General features: G+C 38.4%; 1 protein-coding gene across 2 annotated transcripts in view; it reads left to right on the top strand.

Moving 5' to 3' along the window:
• The window catches only part of pla2g12a (phospholipase A2, group XIIA), a 38694-nt gene that overhangs the window by 2997 nt on the left and 15969 nt on the right, over window positions 1-19728 (top strand). For both annotated transcript variants that reach the window (XM_048544362.2, XM_048544363.2), the window contains exons 2-3: window positions 2743-3256; window positions 13473-13549. In XM_048544362.2, coding sequence (XP_048400319.1) covers window positions 3058-3256; window positions 13473-13549 — 276 coding nt within the window. In that variant the 5' untranslated portion in view covers window positions 2743-3057. The remainder of the gene's footprint in view (window positions 1-2742; window positions 3257-13472; window positions 13550-19728) is intronic.

Here is a 19728-nt window from a genome sequence, read left to right as displayed (position 1 = left end):
TTCTTATGTCTGCTGCAACAACGAGAAGTGAACCAACCACCCTGTTCTCTCCTTGTAACCTTTGTCTTCAAATATGTAAGTTTCTTACAAATGCATTGGCTCTTTAAACCACTGCCTGTTTAAAAACATCCCATGATGATTTTGGTCAAGTGTAGAAATTAACGAGTATCTCTTGAAAAGAGGCAATCCAGTGACTGCACACAGAGAAAACAAGGGATCAAATGTGAGAATTATCTCTCCCATTCAGAACAGGGAGAAGTATATTTGATGATAATGATATCCATAGGATGGGTGTTGCTAGCCACTTCAAGTGTTCAGTGCTCATGAGGTGTGGGTGGAAGTTCAGCAGGAGTGCATTGTGGCTTTACGATAGGAGACCAGGTATTTTCGGTCTAATTTTCCAGTTTTCTTTTCTTTGTACAGCATTTATACTAAGGCCTTGAGCTATCGTGGGCCGCAACCAATGTCAATCAGCAGAGGAGCTCCACTTATTGATATTTTGAAGGCCTCAGAACCTTAGGATATTCTTTTCAGCCCTTATTCAATCTCCAGTTTTAAGTATTTGCAGTTGTTCCAACACGTGCCCAAGGGCACATTCCAGCCTTCAAATTGATCCTTATCCATCCAGAAGACTGTTGTTCTGTCCCTAACATAGTGAAATATCTAGGTATTTTGAGAAGAGGACGAAGAGGTGCAAGTTGACAAAGGTAAACCTAAAAGACTAACATGAAAATGAGATAAGGTATTGAAAGACAAATAAATTTCGACAGCAAGGCCTACATTGTGGTGGGGGTGACACATCTGAAAGGCCTGAATAAGGGAGGAGGGGGGGGAAATGAGAATCAGAATCTGTAAGCAGATTAGTTTTGATTGTGGAAACAAATGTTTATTTAACTTTTGTTTTATTGCCTTATTAAGTGTTTCATGTCCTTCTATCTTGGCAAAAATCTAATAACATGAGGGTCAGAATCTATCATTCAGTGTGGAGCAGGCTAGGTGAGGGTAGAACCACAATTTGAGACTTCACTGTTAAAATGAACATTCCACGCTGTAAAATGAACTTGGGAAAATTGACTTCTGTTTTGAAGCTTCTATATCTGCTTTTGTCAACATTTCTAGACTATGTTTTTGAAAGTACTGTTTAATTCAAAACCATGATGGTTAGCTTTCCTAGACACATTATTACAGTATGCATGTTGTAAAATTAGCAATGACTGTTGTAAAATTTATGTCTGCAGCAAAAATAGGATAGATTTGAGTGTTTGGTAAATGGTGAGAAGATAATGAGCAGAAGTCCAAGAAAAGTATAACTGTGTCTCTGTACATGGACTGTTCAATGTAGGGAACAGGATCAAAAAATAATTTAAAAGGGTAATGAAATGTCAGTCCTTGAATTCTAGTCCTCCGAATAAAAAAGAGGAAGGATGTTTTATGAAGTTGTATTAAATTCTGGTTGGATGCAGTTCTATAAACCACGCTTCAGGGTGTATTGGCTTTGGAAGGTGTGTTGTGCAGATTATCTATTCTTATTCAGAGAGCTGGTGCTGACATAATAGGCTCAATGGCTTTATTCTGCACTGTCATAATCTGTGATTCTGCAGATAATACTAGGGCTCCAAGCCTTGGTTTATGAGGAGAGTCGTTACAGATTAGGTTAGTATCCACTGGAATATAGAAAAAATTAATTGAACTTTTTAGGATTTAGAAAACAATTGATGAACTAAAAGTGAAACTTTAATAGGTAGCAACCCACAAATGCATAAAAGGGAAGCATGACCTTTAAAATCAGAGACAAGCTCTTCAGGAGAGAAGTTAGGAAACACTACTTCTTCGCACACATTGTAGAATTCACTCCTGCAAGAAGCATAAGTGTTAATTGAATTAATTGTGTATAAATTACTCGTTGCCAGTTTGGGATATTAAAGGATGTGGAGCCAAGGCAGTTGCTTGGAATTACCATGATCCCGTAAGATGATAGAACAGCCTTCAGGACGAAATGGTATACTCCTTTTCCTGCATCTATATGCTCCAATTTGTTGTACATTCAGTAATTGTGGTACCTCGCACAGATGTAGTGCAAGTTGGTCTTTGTATGATTTGATGATGCATGGGGATGAAAGATTATAAGGGACATACAGGAATGTGGAGTTGAGGTTAAAGTCAGATCAGCTGATATTTTATTGAATGTTGGAGCAGGTTTGAATGGCCAAGTGGTCTACCCTTGTTCGTTGCCCTTATATATGTTTGCATGGTTACCATCTTGAGGTAATGTTTTGATCTTTTATCAGTAATGTCAGTTTAATCATTGCTATGGTAATGAAGACTTAAACTCCAGTGTAGATTGCTTTTTTTTTTAGCGATTACGCAGGGAATTTGAATAACCTGTATTGTGTCTTTTACAACATTATACTTTTTGAATGCGATATTAGCCAACACAGCAAATATTTGAGATAATGGGAACTGCAGATGCTGGAGATTCCAAGATAATAAAATGTGAGGCTGGATGAACACAGCAGGCCAAGCAGCATCTCAGGAGCACAAAAGCTGACGTTTCGGGCCTAGACCCTTCATCAGCAAATATTTCATCTGTTCGACTTCAAGGACTATCATTTGCTTCTGTTATGAAGTAATGGAATTTATGGTTATGAAGTTTGAATTTTGAATTTAGAGAATATATTTTGAATAAATTTGATTTCATAGGCCCTCTTCTTTTTTTCTCTTTCTCCCCCGACCCCATTCTAGATTCGCAACAGTGCGAACAGATGTGACATTTTTCATCCAATTTGGCATGCTGTTCTCGTCCATGTGACCAACACTGATGTTTGTACAGCATGACAGTCCTGAAGCAGTTGCCAGAAGAATATCTATCTACAACAGCATTCAAAAGTTCAGTAACCAGTGCTGTCTGACTGCACTAGATTACCTTGGTGCTGAAGTCACTTGCTGAACATTTTTAAAATTTGGCTATGCAATGCCAGTGAACCTTTGCAATAGTATTTTATGTTGTAATCAAAAACTTGAAGTGAAAAGAGTTTCAGTGCAGAGTTTCCATTGAGGATGCATTTGCTTGTCTATGTGCTTGTGGGAATTATTTTCAAGAGTCATGGGTACTATTCAGAAGTTACACACTACAAAGACTGGATGGGGAAGCTGAAAACAATTCGTAACGGAATTCATAAAATTGACATGTATTTAAATGCAGCACTGGATTTATTAGGTGGAGAGGATGGGATCTGCAAGTACAAATGCAGTGATGGTGAGTAAAATGCATAGTAATTACAGAACTTTGAGGTGAATAGGATTTTGTAATTCCATGTAAAATAGAGAGTTAAACCATTTTATAAGTTCTAATGGCATCACTACTCAGATTTCTATTCTGCTGAGTAAGCTTTCTATGAAATGAGGCAATTATTTTCAGGAAATCCATTAATCTGCAGTTTACTAACTCAGTCATTCTGATGTGCCATCAAATGTTTCTTACCTGTGTTATACAAGGGTTAGTGATGTTTTGTGGTAAAGAAAGAAAAATGCCATTTGTCACCAAGTTACATGAACAGTTTTCTTTATTGAGGCATGGCATTAGATCATCTGAAACAGAGTTCAATTTGAAGTTTTATTACAGAGTGTCCTTGTAAATTAGATTGTTCTGATAAGAATGAGTAGTTGTCAAATGAGACATTCAGCCTGTCAAGGTTCATTCTTGCAATTAATTTGAAATAATTACAAAGTCCAGGACTGTGTATTTTGTGATGGGGCTGGTCCTGAGGCTCAGTGTAAGAGCTCGGTAGTCAGTCCAGACCCATGACAGCTGATACATCCAAAGGACAATTACGTAGGCAGCTACTTGGGTAACATACCTTCCTGAGGTTCCTGAATAGAGGAGAATGACAATTGTGGGATAAGATCATAACACCATAAGATACAGGAATAAAATTAGACCACTCAACCCACCAAGTCTACCCAGCCATTTGATCATAGCTGATAGTTTCTTAGTCCCATCCTTCTGTCTACCCCTAACCTTGATCACCTTCCATAATCGAGAACCTATCTATTTCTGTCTTAAAGACACTCCAAGGCTTGCCCTCCACAGCCCATGAGCAAGTTTAAATATTGTTTCAATGTTCAGGGTGATGGCTGAGAAGTGTAATCTGTGCCAGCAAAAACAGGAGTTGCTGGAAAAGCTCAGCAGGTCTGGCGGCATCTTTGAAGAGAAGTCAGAGTTAATGTTGCAGGTCTGGTGACCCTCCCTCTGGGATGAAAGTAGAAAGCAATAAAATAATATTGGAAACACTGATAGTGATTCCAGAAAATGATCTCAACAAAGAATTGCCAACAATGTAAAAGGGAAATCTCTTAGTGGTATTCCCTGTAAACATAAATGTGGAAGTCGAGCCTATAAAGGCTTCAATAGATTACATAGCAAAATAGCCTACAGTACAGTTATGAGAAGTCCTCCTGAAAATAATGACAGTTTCATTGCTAATAATCAGGAAAATGATTCTATGATCTTGCAACAGATGCAGCATGAAGAAACTTAGTTGGAGGGAATATGCACTTTATTCTGAGATACGAGATAAAGGTCAACTGGCTTTGGTACGTGGTTGGAATTGTACTGAAGAGTCCTTGCAGATGAGATCCTTTTTGAATACTACTGTGCAATTTGAGAAGCGTGTTACTAAAAACAATTCAAAATTGGGAGTCAGGCTTGTGTGACTTCTAAATCTGATATTTTAACTAGTAACCAAAGTGGGTCAGGATTGATGACAAATTTATTCCAATTTTGAGATGTTTATCCCATCCGAGTTACTAGGTCATTACAGAAAGATGATATTCCATCTAAAGAGACAGAGAAATTGCAAAACTTGATCAACTAGTTGAATTGGTTGTGCATTCCGACAAGATCAGATGCTACATCTGATATGTTGAAGGGAAGTACTTCAGTGAATCTCTAAATATTGCAAAGAGCTGTGTATGCTGAAATCAAACAAAAGACAATACTGAAAAAAATGCAGCTGGTCTGGCAGTATCTGTGGAGAGAGAAACAGTTTAAGTTTTGAGTCTAGTAACTATCTTTCCACAGTTGCTGCCAGGCCTGCTGAGTTCCTCCCACTGTTGCTGTTTTTGTTTCACATTTCCAGCTTCAGCAGATCTTTGTTTGTTTTAATCCAACTTGTTAATTATACTCAATCCTAATCAAGTGATTAGATAGTGTTAATTTCAACTATCTTTCAAAGATTAGTTATAACAGATTCAGATTGCCCAGGATACAATGGACAGAGCCAAGTCAGATATTTTTAATGCAACGATCGGTTATACTTCTGTTAACAAATCCAGCTCCTCCCCTATAAGCTGTTTCGAAATCATCTATCTTCGGCCAAGCTGGTCACGGTAACACAGAATATGACCCAGTTAAGAGTAGAATAATTAACCAAGGTAAAACATACAACTTCATATGATTCATGACCTATATCGCAATCACAGAGCATGGTTTGCACCATTTTGTAAAGTGTTGGTGCTGATGTACAGTTTAGATAATGAATAAATGAGAGTTCAGTATACTATTTTAGCAAATGTCTATAAACAAGATTTGACTTGTGTATGGGGGTGAACTTTTTATTTGTCTAGAGTAAACACATTTTGTGGGAAATGCACTTTCTAACTGTCAGCTTGTAAACAAAAAAAATCCTGTTTTCTCAGTTTTGTACTCTTCTGTGAGCTAACTGTCTTACTGCAATGCCTGCAGTTCATGTTGCCAGACAATGAAAAAAAAATGCCATGCTAGTCAGGGTTTCCTACCTGCTAAGTTATATAAAAATAATGAATCTGAGCCCATAAGACAGTGATTTGAAAGTATCTCACCCACACAGCAAGTTGTCTTTATGAAAGAACCATTACATAGGTAGAAGTTGCTATACAGTGTATTTAGGAGGCACTGCCTATGGTTGATGAGTGTGCATGTTTAGTGCTAAAGATGTGGAATTTTATCTGAATGAGTGACAGTTACAAGTATATTTGTTGTTCATAGTAATGTTTTAATGAGTAATGTGAAGCTTCTTCATGCTAATGCTGTTACTTTGTTTTGCTATTCTGGAATTTATTTGCACACCAGGAAAGAAGCTGTGAATGTATATAGTATGGTGGTCTTTTTAAAGCAAAACAAACTGCTTTAATTTCTGACTCCAGGAAGCAATATCGGCCCTCTCTTATGTTTGTACTTTTTTATGCTAACTCGAATGTAGTGCATTCAGTACACCAGATGTGATTTCACCCAGGCTTTGTATAATTGAAACAAGATCTCTCTATCTACTTTATCAAACTCTCTTTGTAATTTTAAACGTAGAACGTTTTACTTGCAATACTTAAAGTAGCACCTATCTTTGAATCAATGACATTTTGATATGTGGCCGATTCCATCATCAACATTGTGAATAAATATGGTGAATAATTTAATCCCATTAGATATCCCTGTGAGAGAAGGCTAGCCACATCCTGCCATTTGAAGCACTGACTGTTTCCTGCCACCCGGCTAGATTTCTAACCAAGTCAACAATTTGCCTTCAGTTCTACAAGTTCCAACTTAAGTTGGTGGTCTCTTCTGAGGGACTTATAGATATCCATTTAAATAACTTTGATAGAAAATTGCCTATTGACTATTTTAGTCACCTTTTCAAGAAATTGTTTCTCTGTTTCATACCTTTTAGTAGTATTTTATCATAGAATCCCTACAGTGTGGAAACAGGGCTTTTGGCCCAATAAGTCCACACCGATCTTCAGACCAATGCCCCTAATCTGCACATTCCCTGAACACTACGGGCAATCTGGCACGGCCAATCCACCTAGCCTGCACATCTTTGGACTGTGGGAGGAAACCGGAGCACCTGGAGGAAACCCATGCAGACACTGGGAGAATGTGCTAACTCCACACAGGCAGTCTCCCGAGGGTGGAATAGAACCCGGGTCCCTGGCACTGCGAGGCAACAGGGCTAACCACTGAGTCACTGTGCCACCTTTTACTTTATATTGCTTCTCCTAGTTCTTCCTGTCAGATTATATCACTTCACAGTCCCCTGCATTAAAATTAATCTCTGACTACATTCTGCCTATTCCACAAGCTATTTTGGCCCTCACACCCCCTGTCTTCCCTCAATAATGATAGGGTCCCCTTTGCCTTTACGTACCACCCAACGAGCATCCACAACCAGGGGATCATTACTGCCGTTTTCATCACCTCCAGCAAGACGCCACCATCAGACACACATTACTCTCCCCTCTGTTAGCCTTCTACAGGAACTGTTTTCTCCAGGACACCTGAGTCCACTCCCAACAGCCCCCCAGAGCCCCACGGCACCTTCCCCTGTGACCGCAGAAGATGTAACACCTGCCTGTTTACTACCCCTCTCTTCGGAATCCAAGGGACCAAACATATCTTCCAGGTGAAGCAGCACTTTACCTGCACTTCATTCAATCTAGTCTACTGCATTCGCTGCCCACAATGTGGTCTCCTGAACATTGAGGAAACGAAGCATAGACTGGGTGATCATTGTGCAGAATATGCACATTCTGCCTGCAAAAAAACTCTGATTTCCCAGTTGCCTGCCACTTCAACACACCACCCTGTTCCCTGGCCAATGTCTCTGTCTCTGTCTCAGGCTCACTGCAGTGCTCCATTGAAGCTCAGTAAAAGCTGGAAGAAGAACACCACCTCATTTTCTGCTTGGGGACCCTGCAGCCTTCTGAACTCTACCTCGAGTTCAATAACTTCAGAGGTTGAACTCTCCCACATCTTTACCTCAACCCCTGGAATGTGAGTTTGCTCGCTGAGCTGGAAGGTTAGTTTTCAGACGTTTTGTCACCATTCTAGGTAACATCATCAGTGAGCCTCCGACGAAGCGCTGGTGTTTTGTCCCGCTTTCTATTTATCTGGTTAGGTTTCTCCACGCGTCAGAGACAACAAGATGTAGAGCCGGACGAACACAACAGGCCAGGCAGCATCAGAGGAGCAGAAAAGCTGACGTTTTGGGTCTGGACCCTTCTTCAGAAATGGGGATGGGAACTCTGAAATAAATAGAGTGAGGAGGACGCAATGGTGGAAGATAGATAAAGGAGCGGATAGGTGGAGAGAAGATGGATAGGTCAAGGAGGCAGGGATAGAGCCAGTAAAGGTGAGTGTAGGTAGGGAATAGGGGCGTCAGTCGGTCACTTGAGGGCAGGCCTTGTTATCACATAATCTGCTATTATACATAACCTATTGTTAGCCACTAACAGTCCCCGTTAATAGCTATTCACCCTCCTGGCTAGAATGTTATCTACTCCTTTGCTCAACTGTTCTTGCCTTTTTTGTGCTTTATCCCCACCTATCATTTATTCCTAACCCCTCCCCTTATCCTATCTTCTGCACATAAACCAACATTTTCCCTGTTACCATCAGTTCTGAGGAAGGATCACCAGACCAGGGGCGTTAACTCTGATTTCTGTCCATTGCTGCTGCCATACCTACTGAGATTTTCCAGAAATTTCTGTTTTTGTTTCCACCAGCTTGTCTGTTGAGATGTATTGTCCCCATCATAGTTAACAATGTGTCCAAGTTTTTTGCCATCTGTTAACTTTGAAATGGTGCCGTATACATCATGTCATGCCCTTCAGTGTATTACTAAGAAAGACAATTTTACTAGGACTGACCGACCCCTGGAGAAATCCACTGTGTGCTCTCATCCAACAATTATTCACCGCTACTTTCTATTTCTTGTCACTCACCCAACTTTGAATCCAGGCTGTGGCTGTACTTTTTATTTTGAGGGATTCAGCTTTGCTTTCTTGGACTTTTTTTTGCTAATCTATATACACTGCATCAATTGCATTCTGCTCATCAGTTCTCCTTGTTACCACCTCAATGTTCTCGGCAAGTTAACTAAACGTTTGTTCCAGCTTTTCTGAAATAATGCACTTGTCCTTGCAACTTGTAAATTTTGTCCCAGATAATCATCTCTAAAGGCTTTCCCACCAGCAAATTTAAATCAGCTGGCCTGCAGTTGCTGGGCTTACACTTTTATTTCGTAAGAAGTGGATAATTTCTCTGGTTCTCTGGGCCAATTTCTGCATCTAAGAATTGAATTGAATTAGCGTTATTGTCACGTACTCAACTGAGTGCAGTGAAAATTTGTAAGCTGCCGCTTGCGGTCCCATCTTAGGTACAAGTTTCCTAGGTTCGGATTCTTCAATACAAGTTCTTGGTGGTGGTGGGGGGTGGTGAAGAAGTAAAAAGCCAGCATTACAGATCATTGGAGTAAATTAGAAAAATGGATAAATAAAATTCCAGAATAACAGTCCTTTCAAGCCAGTCCATGCCAGGCCTTGAATCTCTTCAAGGCTGGAAGTCCACCTTGGGCCAGAAGACCACAGTGAGGCTGCTGAGAGCATGCCATGTTGAGCCACCAAGAGACTGCGGGCCAGTATGATGCCTTGCTGGGTCAGCGCTCGGCGATGAGTCCAAATCTGTGCTGAGGCCAGGAGTTCAGGATATCACTGAGAAGAAAGAGGGAGGTAAAAGAAGAAACTAGCAGCAGAGCGGAGGAGCTCTGGCTGAAGTGTCCTGCACTGTTGCCATCTTGGAAAAATAAAGAGCAGATTGAACAATTATGCCTAGTAAATCAACAAATTCACCATTGCTTAATTATCCCTTTCCCTCTCCCACTTCTCTTTTATCTATCTGTCTTTTCTAGGCCCATTTTGATTTAGGAATATTTCTTGTCAAAGCTGCCCTTTTCAAAATCAGGCCGTATATGGCTGCCGTAGCATGTTACCATGTGGTAATCTGTGCTGGTATCTCACCAATCTTATTTAACACGTTTCAATTGTCTACATAAATGCACTGTAAACATGCATCTTATTGCAGTCCTTCTTGGTCTGACCTCACCTCATGCTTTACAATTTCTTATTATTGTGCTGTTTGTTCCACTATTTTTCTGTATCTTGCTTCTCCTTTCCACTGCTATGTTTTGGCATCCATCCTCATGACAAGTTCATGTAAATCCTTCTCCATGGAACCAGTAAACTGTCACACAACAACTTTGTTTCCAAATATATTCTGATCTGTTGCATTGGTCCTGCCACTGCCACAGGTGTTCCCAATGGCCCAGGAACTAAGAGATTTTCTTTCTGGACCATCTCTTCAGCCACACATGGTTCTGCTTTATCTCCCAGTTAAATTCACTAATACATGATATTCACGTAATTCAGTAATTACATTTTGAGATCTTGCTTGTTCTTGTTTTTCCTAATTCCTTAACATCTGTCTGGAGTACCTCCTCTTTCTTTCTACTAGTGCTGTTGTTTGCTTATTAACTGGCATTTTTCACAGTATTCAGAATTGGAAAGCAAGGTTCACTTAGTGAACTGTGTCACCAACTGCCTGGGCCTCTTTATCTAACTGGTGTTCACCAGTTTCTCCTCTCTCTACTTTGTCTTAACTTGCAGGTGGTCACATCCAGAAATGTGAATTAGTTTATGATCACTATTTGTTAATGTTCATGCACCTTTATGCTTTGAAGTAAATCTCTGGAACATTCATAAATCTATTGTGAAATATGCCCTTGTTTGGTTTGTATAGGAAGAAAGAGGCCATTGAGCCTGCTGAGCATCCTCCAGTCATTCAATTAGATCGTAGCCAATCGTATATCACTTAGACACAGTTCTGAGGAAGGGTCACTGGACCCAAAATGTTAACTGTTTTATTTTCCATCACAGATGCTGCCAAGTCCTGCTGAGCATTTCCAGCAACTTTGTTCTTATTCCTGATTTACAGCATCTGCAGCTCTCATTTTTTATATATCACAATGCCACTTTCCCATGCAATCTCCTAATCTTTAGATTCCTGGAGACTAATGATATAAATCGACTTGAACCTGCTGACTGATTAAGTTTCCATAGCAATCTAGGTTAGAATTTCAAAGATTTACCACCCTCTGAGTGAAGAAATGCCTCCTCATCTCAGTCTTGCATGGTTTTGTCCTTATCCTAAGATTATGTCCCCTCGTTCTACACTCACCAGACAGGAAAAACATCTACAACCAATCTGTTAGGCTCAGTAAAATTGTTTTAAGTTTAAACAAGGTCACCTTGCTGAGACTTTAGGGAATGTATGCCCGGTATCAATCTATCCTCCTAAAGCAAATTCCACAATTCCAGGGATTTGAACTGGCGCACCTCTCTTACACTCCCTGTTTGGAAGTACTTCCTCCCTTTAGATGAAGGAATCAAAACTGTATATTAGGTGACTCAACACAACTCTATGCAACTGCAGCAATGCACCTGTATTCCTGCACTGAAATCCAATTGCAATGTAGACCAATGTATCATTTACATCCCTAATTGCTTGCTGCACCTGCATGTTATCTTTAAGTGACTTATGAATGAAGACATCTTTTGGGGGGTGAGAGGGGGGGTAAAATGAATGAAGATACCTCAGGTGGTTGATGTGCAGTGTTGCATCCCTATGTCTGAACCAGGAAGCCCAGGTTCAAGTCCCATCTGGCCCAGAGGTGTGGGTCATAACACATTTGAAAAATATCTGAACGAGATCACTTTTGGGCACCCAAACCTTTTACAACTTAAGAAATCTGCAGCCTTTGTGCATTTTTTTTTCTTTATCAAAGTTAATAATGTCAGCCTATTACATTGCAACTGCCATGTTCTAGTCCATTTGCATAGCCTGTCCAACTCCTCCTTGTATCCTCAACAGATTTCAGTATCGTCAAAAATAATACAATTGATTCCCACATTCGAATCATTGATTCATGTATATCGTGAACAGCTGTGGACCTAGCACTGATTGATTCTTGTTATATTTCACTAGTAATAGCCTGCCATCCCAAGAATGATTTTCCTTATTTTTACCCTCTGCTTTCTATCAACCAATTCTCAATCCATTCTGGTACATTTCATCAAATCCTTTGTGCTCCATTTTTATTTATTAACCTCTTGTGTGAGACCATATCAAAAATCTTCTGACAATCCAAATGCAGCACACACCCTGGTCCTCCTTTGTCTATGTTACAGGTAAGATCTAAAGAAAATATTTTAAAAATATGGTAACACCACTGCCTGCACATTCACCTCCAAGTCACTCACCATCTGACTTGAAAGTATAATGCTGTATCACTTGGTCAAAATTCTGGAATTCCCTCCCTATGGCATTGTAGGTCTGTCTGAACAAAACGAGCTGTAGCAGTTCAGGAAGGCAGCTCACCAACACCTTCTTGAGAATAATTTGGAACGGACTGTTTATTATTGCTCTCCTAGACCATGACCCCATCTTTAAATGAAACAAAGAACTGTGGATACTGGAAATCTGAAAGAAAAGAGCATTTGCTGGAGAAACTTGGGTCTGGCAACATCTGCGGACATAAAGCAGAGTTGTTGTTTCGAGTCCAGTGACTGTTCAGAAACTGCAGCCTCTTAACAAACTCAATAAACTTAAAATTGCTAACTGCTTACATTAGACAACTGTGATTTAAGGGTAACCCTTAAAATGATCAAGCATGGTGCCTAGAATTGTACACAGCATTCCAGCTGAGGCCAAAGCATGATGTGAGTCATTTAGTAGGACTACCTTATTTTGTATTTAATGCTGCTATTTAACACATCCTGAAATCCCATTCACTTAACTGTCTTCTCAACTTCTGCTGCCACCTTCGAAGATTTGTTAAAATGCTCTTCCAGATTACTGTGCTCTGAACTTAAAATGATTCATGCTGCCTGTCCATTTTAACAAAGTGCACCATTTCATACTTAATCTGCATGGAATTGCATCTGCCGTTTCAGAAGTCTATGCCCATCTGAAGTCTGTTATTTTGAGCATTATTTGCAAAGTTTTTTTTTGTTTAAATCATCCACAAAGTTCAAAAGTTGTGTGGCCTACCCATGCCCAAGTCATTTACGTATATAATGAGCAAAGCTTTGTTCCTAATACTGACTGCTGAGGAAGCACATGACAAACTCTGTTCTGGCAGAAAAAATGTTGTCTTCACAGTTTTGTGCTACAGTTATATACCCAAGTCACCATTGTCTGATTGATACCTTGAACCTCTGTTTTCAGAATAAATATTATGTAGTGCTTTCTTGGATGCTTTTTAGAAGTCCATACCAACAACATCTACTGTGCTAGTCTCAGCAACTAATTATGTTACTTCATCGAAGAACTCCACTTTAGTGAGGCCTGGTTTGGTTTTCATAAATTGGGATTGAATATTCCTTATTAACTGGTGCTTCTCAAGTTAAAATTAATTTTGTCATCAACAATGACTTTGACATTTCTTGAACAGGCTGTAATATTTGGAATTCTCTGTCCCACTTTTATGATCGAGCAGTTATAATTGTATTGACAAGGATAGCCAGAAGTATTTTGCAATGGAGACAGATGATGTTAGCCATCTGGAAGGGAATTCAGCGTACTAAACTTTTATTTTTCCTTGCAGGATCTAAGCCAACTCCTCGCTCCAATTATAAGCCTCCTCCACCCAATGGATGTGGCTCTCCTATGTTTGGAGTTCATGTAAGGAATACTTTGTCAAAGATTTGCACCTTGCATCTTTCTTAATTTCATTAAATCTCAATAACGAATGAAATTCTTCAATGGTTTCTTGAATAATCAATATAAATTTGTTGAACAGACTGTTTGTTTTATTGGTATTTCATGCTAGGATTGTTGCATATCTGCAAAGTCAGTAGATGAGTAAAATTATATGTTTTAAGATCCCAGCTGAGGGGAATGTGGGCAAGTCAGATTCCAGCAAGGATGCTGGCTTGATAGGACATATATTTTACTTTTTTTTGCAGTTGGTTTACATGGTGTTTAGCCAATGAAACCACTTACGTTATGCTATTAACATTCTTCATTAGCAGACCAAAAATTTATTACACAAAGAAAACAAAGCTTAAAATGTCGAAGACAGATGTTGAGGCAAAAATCAAAACAATATTTCAACCTGCTTTCCAAACCACGTACTACAGAGACTTAACACTCAGAAAAATAGCATTCCCCCATCTGCTGTTTAAATCTTTAAGTAACTTTCTTATTTGTTTTTCTTGATCTGCAGTGACAATTTTATAGTTGACTTCCAAGTCTGAAGGCATGGTTCTTGATGGCCCAAACTTTCTCATTTTTAACAATGTAAGGTTTCTATTCAAACTCGTCAAACTTGAAAGCTCAGAAACCACTTCTGAAATGACTGATCCCCCGAAATGGGTTGATTCACCTGCGAAGTGAACCTTTTCTGTATTCTGGACTTCTGGCTTATCTGAATGAAAACTTTGAATCTTCAATTCTGAAATCAAAACTAAACTAAATGTATTTACTCTACAAGTCAGAAACCCAACAAACTAACTAATTTAGAGATAGTAGGAACTGCAGATGCTGGCGAATCTTGAGATATCAAGGTATGAAGCTGGATGAACACTGCAGGCCAAGCAGCATCAGTGGAGCTGGAAAGCTGACAATTCAGGTCTAGATCTTTTCTGAAGAAGGGTCCAAACTAACTCTTTTCTCCATTAATACTGCATAGGTATTCTCAGGTTCTGAACTGCAATCACATACTTTCCTGGAACTAATGTAGTTAGGTCACTGTTGAAAAGGTCAAGAAGTCAATTTGAAACCAAAAATCTTCCCAGAGCCATTTCAGATCCATCTGTTCTATTCTGAAATTCAAATCCAAATCCAAAAATACAATATGCAATACAACTTTCATCATACCTCCACAAAAGAAAACCTGAAAATATATCCTTCAGAGACATCTTCACTTTTCATCAAAAAGCTCTTTGCACTATTTCTGTGGCACATCAATCATATTTGCCTGGAATATAAACCTTTCCATGCAACCATATCCTACACCAGTGCATTTTGATCATAGTATCTGTTTCATTAATATTTGTTCTTGACAAAGCATTTGCTATATATGGGGACCAAAAACAAAGTTGCTGGAAAAACTCAGCAGGTCTGGCAGCATCTGTGAAGGAAAAAACAAAGTTAATGTTTCAGGTCCGGTGATCCTCCCTCAGAACAACGGTTTGTCAAACAGCCACTAATTGTACTGAACTAATAAAATCCACTCGTCAATGTGTCTCAGAACTGTGCATTTTGCCATGGGAAATAGTCAAGATAATGCAAAATTTAACATTTTCATGTGCTGCTTGTCCTGTCCCACCGTTTGGCTCAAGTCAGTCAGTTTTGCTTTGTCAAGTTCACTTTCAGCCAAATTTATGACCAATTTTGCTCTTCTGTAACTGAACCAAGGTCATTCAATCGGTATCAATGTTCTTCCCAGATTTAGCTGAACATAACCAGGTCAATGTAAAAACTTCTTTGTTATTTCATTGGTTAGTTGTTGAAAAGTTAGTGCTGCATTTTTCATTCTAAATGGCCAGACTTGTTGATTAAAGTCCACCTATTGTCAAAAAAGCTGATATTTCTTTTGGCTCTGTTGGTAAAAGGAATTTGCCAATATCCTTTTAACAACTTAACTTCGAGGCATTTGCATCCAATTCTTTCAATACTGCCTCCTAGTTGTGGAGTCAGTGCAAATCCACTTTTGTAACTGTGACTTAATGCTAAATCTTTGCAACCCATTCAGTTTCAGCGCCACCACAATCGGTGAGCCCCAGCTACTATGCTAATTTTATTTTTGTTATTATGTCTGCAATACTCATGACATAATCCCATCGTTCGGTTTCTTTTTGACTCAATGAGGACTGGTGAACCTTACTTTTAATGGCTCCTGAGAGGCCACTAACGAGATTAATATTTATATCTCTAGCAACAAGCTTATCAAACTTTGGCCTTTTTTCTTCTGTTCTGGTTTTCACTGCTGTTGAACATTTCATCGGTGGTTTTTGGCCACTCCATACATTTCGTTCTGAAACTTGAAACATGGGCTTGAAGCTTTTCTGACTTTTTTTTTGATTTTTAAATTTCTCTTTAATCAGTTTAAGGGATCATCTCACCTCTTGTCTTTATATGAAAAGGACTGAATACTGAGAGTTCATTAAGAACATTCCTAATGGCATACAGTAACATGGGATTCTCTTTATTCCAGGCACTAGCACATTGGAACTTTATAGTCAGGAATGTTGTTTATACATTTAATACCATCTTACCCATATTGTTTGAGATTGTGCCTTCAGCTCATCTTGCATAAATTGTTTTATTCCCAAGCTGTTAATGCATTCAGATATTTGTGACATTAAATTTGATTGAACCTGAATTTGATTGTACTGAGTTAGATAACCCATAACTCGCTTTTTTAAAAAAAATCTGCTTTTCCACTACCATTTTGCAGTATTTTTCTCCAAAGATACTGCTTGAAGCATCCATAATTGTTAAAAGATACTGATTCTTATTCCTAGCTCTCGGTGAAGGTCCTACAAAATCTATTCCGATTTAGAACTTGCCCAACAATTATTTGAAAGCTGGTATCAGAATTAAAAGCAAAGGTTTTTATTCATGGCTGGGGTTTCTCCACTACCTACCATGTTGGACAAGTCTGACAAAACCTGACCACAACTTGATTTAATCCTGGCCAATAAAAATGTTCTAATATTTTAGCCTGCATTTTCCCAATGCACAGGTGACCTACCGTTGGAATTTTGAGTCACTTGTAAACTGTCATCTATTGACTACAGCCTTTTCCTAATTGGCTGGCTTTTGAGGTTGCCTCCATGTCTTCGTTGCTTTTTTTTTCATTAAATAGTAACACTAAGATATTGGTTCTGACTTCATAATGAATAGCCTGTTTGGTGTAACTCAGTTGAGGATCATTGTTGCATTCCACTTTAAAAAGGCCTTCTGTTTACTACAACCCTTTCAATTTAAATTTTCAAAACTGGTATCAGATAACTGAATATGCAAGTCACCTAATAGATGACTCTTCTTTCTGTCTAATTCCAAAAATCTGAGATCCAGTCAAGCCATAATTCAGAATATTCCTTCTGCAGCATTGCCATTAACTTTACTCCAGCAGGTTGTTCAACCACCCTTGGTGAGGCTAATATTTTTGAATTAACCAGGTTGTTTACCAAGATAAATCCCTTCAGAAGGAATTGATATTGTTTCACCACTCTGATTACTGCTTTTCTATTTACTTAGCCATACTCTAGTCTAACTTTACACAATGGAACTGGTTTGTAAACTCCATGTATACATTCAACTGTTGTTATTTTCTATTCCTTCTATCTCTCTGGAAGACTGATTGTATCATCAGCCATTATTGGTGACTAACATGCTCCAGTGCCCATCAACATCTTTATTAGTTAAGCTTCTTCGAATAAAGAATAAGAAAATACCTTTTTATTTTGAAATCAAGTGTTCAAAACTTCAGTGGAATTGATTCTGTCTTTATTAATAGCTGAGGAAGAATTTTCTTGTTTGCCCTGAGTCGTCATCTCTCTTTTTCTAACAGATTTTAAGGAACAATTTCCCTCTATTATTGCTACAATTTTAATAGCTATTTTGTTTCCTGATGCCTTGTTTCCTGTGAATTTCTTAGATGCTTCTACTATAGCCATCGTTTCTTTTTCAAGCTGTTAGCTTTTGATACAGCCTCGTAACAATGGCAGAATATTATTTCTTGATATCCCTCCTAGGTTCTGTGCTTCTATTTGTTCCCTAATGTACATACAACATCTGTGGATGGAAGTAGTATTTCTCCAACTTTAGATGCATTGAGCATTTCAGACTCACAATAGCTCCCTTTTTATTTCTAACCTCCCTATACCTACTAACCTTTTTTTAGCCTTAGTCATAGACTTCAAGTAATCCTGTAATGTCTTCAGAAAAGACTTAGCAACAGTTAACCATTTTGAAAGTCTAATCCTTGCAATTGACATCACCTCAACATTCCTTTTTTATGTCCTAGTTAGAGTCATATAGTCATACAGTACAGAAGAGGTTCCATCAAGTCTGTGTACACCATCTAATGCCTAGTAATCCTATGTACGCTTTCATGTAAAAGAATCACAATCCCTTCTAACTTCACTAAATTCTGATCCTGCGAGTCCTTGAAGATCTCAGCTAATGGTAATATTGGACGAGTTATATTCTACCTATTCCAAGGTGTGTCACAACATGTAGAAACCCATAAATTTTAAAAAACCATCCCAGAATCAAACCGATCCTGATAGATCATATAGTAAAATTTTGCATTTGATTAAAGCACCAGTTAGTCAGTGGAGCATATTCACACAAGACTGCAGATGTTCTTTAACACTTAATGTAAGTTGATGATGTGGAAGAAAAATATACATACAAAGCTGTTATTAGATATATTAGCTCAAATTTTAAAACAAAATTTCAACCTGTTTCTCAACACCACCCATGCAAAAGATAAACCCTCCTGTCTCAGCTTTTCAAACAGATACTTGACTGTCTTTCCCTGGTTTCATTTTCTTGAATTGTGGTGACAATTTTACAATTCTTTTCCAAGTCTGGCATCAATCTTATGCAGTTCCGTTAGCCTATATTTTTGCAGTTCTAGCACCTTAAAAGATTTCTATCCGAACTGTGCTGGCTTACAAACTCCACAGAAGCAGCTACCACTGAGGTTACTTTTTTGCTGAACTGAATTGATTCACATGCTAGGAGAACTGTTTAATGTCCTAAACTGATCCCTGAGTTCTACTGAACTGAAACATTGAATCTTCTGTTCTCAAGGCAAAACTAAAACTAATTGCATTAATGTATTTTTTTCCAACATAAAACCCAAAGATGTAAACATATTATCCATGAACATTGTAGGGGTTCTCTCTGGTACACTTTCCTAGAACTGATATTTGAGTCACTGTTCCAAAATTAACTTTCTGACTTGCTTTTAAATAAAAGACTTCACAGAACTGACCCATACTCATCTGTTTATCTTTAAATCCAAATCCAAAATTGTATATACTACCCTTCAGTGTTTTGGTTTGAAATTTAAATATCAGGACAATCCTGGTTAATTTTAGTGGAAGTCACAAATGCAATTTTCACTTGTCTTGAGTCTCTGCTCAGTGTTTACAATAGTTATCAGTTATTACTTACACTAAATATTAAGAGTTTGATTTTTGTTTATATGACTTGATTCAAAGGAAAAGAGAAATAGTTTTGTTGTTTTAACTTGAGATAGTGAAGCGTAAAAGTAAATTAGTTTGTTGTCTGGTTTCTTACCAGTGGTTTCAATACAAACTCCAGCACTGTGTCGCCATGAAATTGAACTTTACAACTTCATTTTCCTGTTCATAAAAATGAAAGTATCAGATTTATCTTAAACCAACATAACCTCATTGTTAGTTTTGAAATCTATTGTTGAAACCTTTTTAACCATGTTTTTGTGACATCAGGTTCATTTTTTTTGAATAGCTGCCTCCCTGATCCCCAGATCAACCTGAGGGCTCTTGTACCAGTACATTTACCCCCCTTTTTTTTTTGCAGTATTTCTCTTTTGTTCCACAGCTTTCTTGTTTTCCAGTACACCCAAGTTAAAATACTTATAATCGTACGTGTACCTTTATTTGGGTGCATCCCAGCTCATTCCAACCCTATCTCCTATTCGTGCATTTGGTCATCCATTTCCAGCCTCTTAGCATTTTCTAATTTACTCCCTTTAAAAGTCCAGATTCTTTACTTGATAACACTACTGTTGTCCTTGTGCCTCTTCTTGATGGTCTACGCTAGATCATTTTAGTTAATTTTTGATTTTTTTAAAA

The sequence above is a fragment of the Stegostoma tigrinum genome, chromosome 15, assembly GCF_030684315.1.
Source record: "Stegostoma tigrinum isolate sSteTig4 chromosome 15, sSteTig4.hap1, whole genome shotgun sequence".
In the NCBI taxonomy this organism is placed as follows: Eukaryota; Metazoa; Chordata; class Chondrichthyes; order Orectolobiformes; family Stegostomatidae; genus Stegostoma; species Stegostoma tigrinum.
This window is presented reverse-complemented; position numbering and strand designations above follow the sequence as displayed.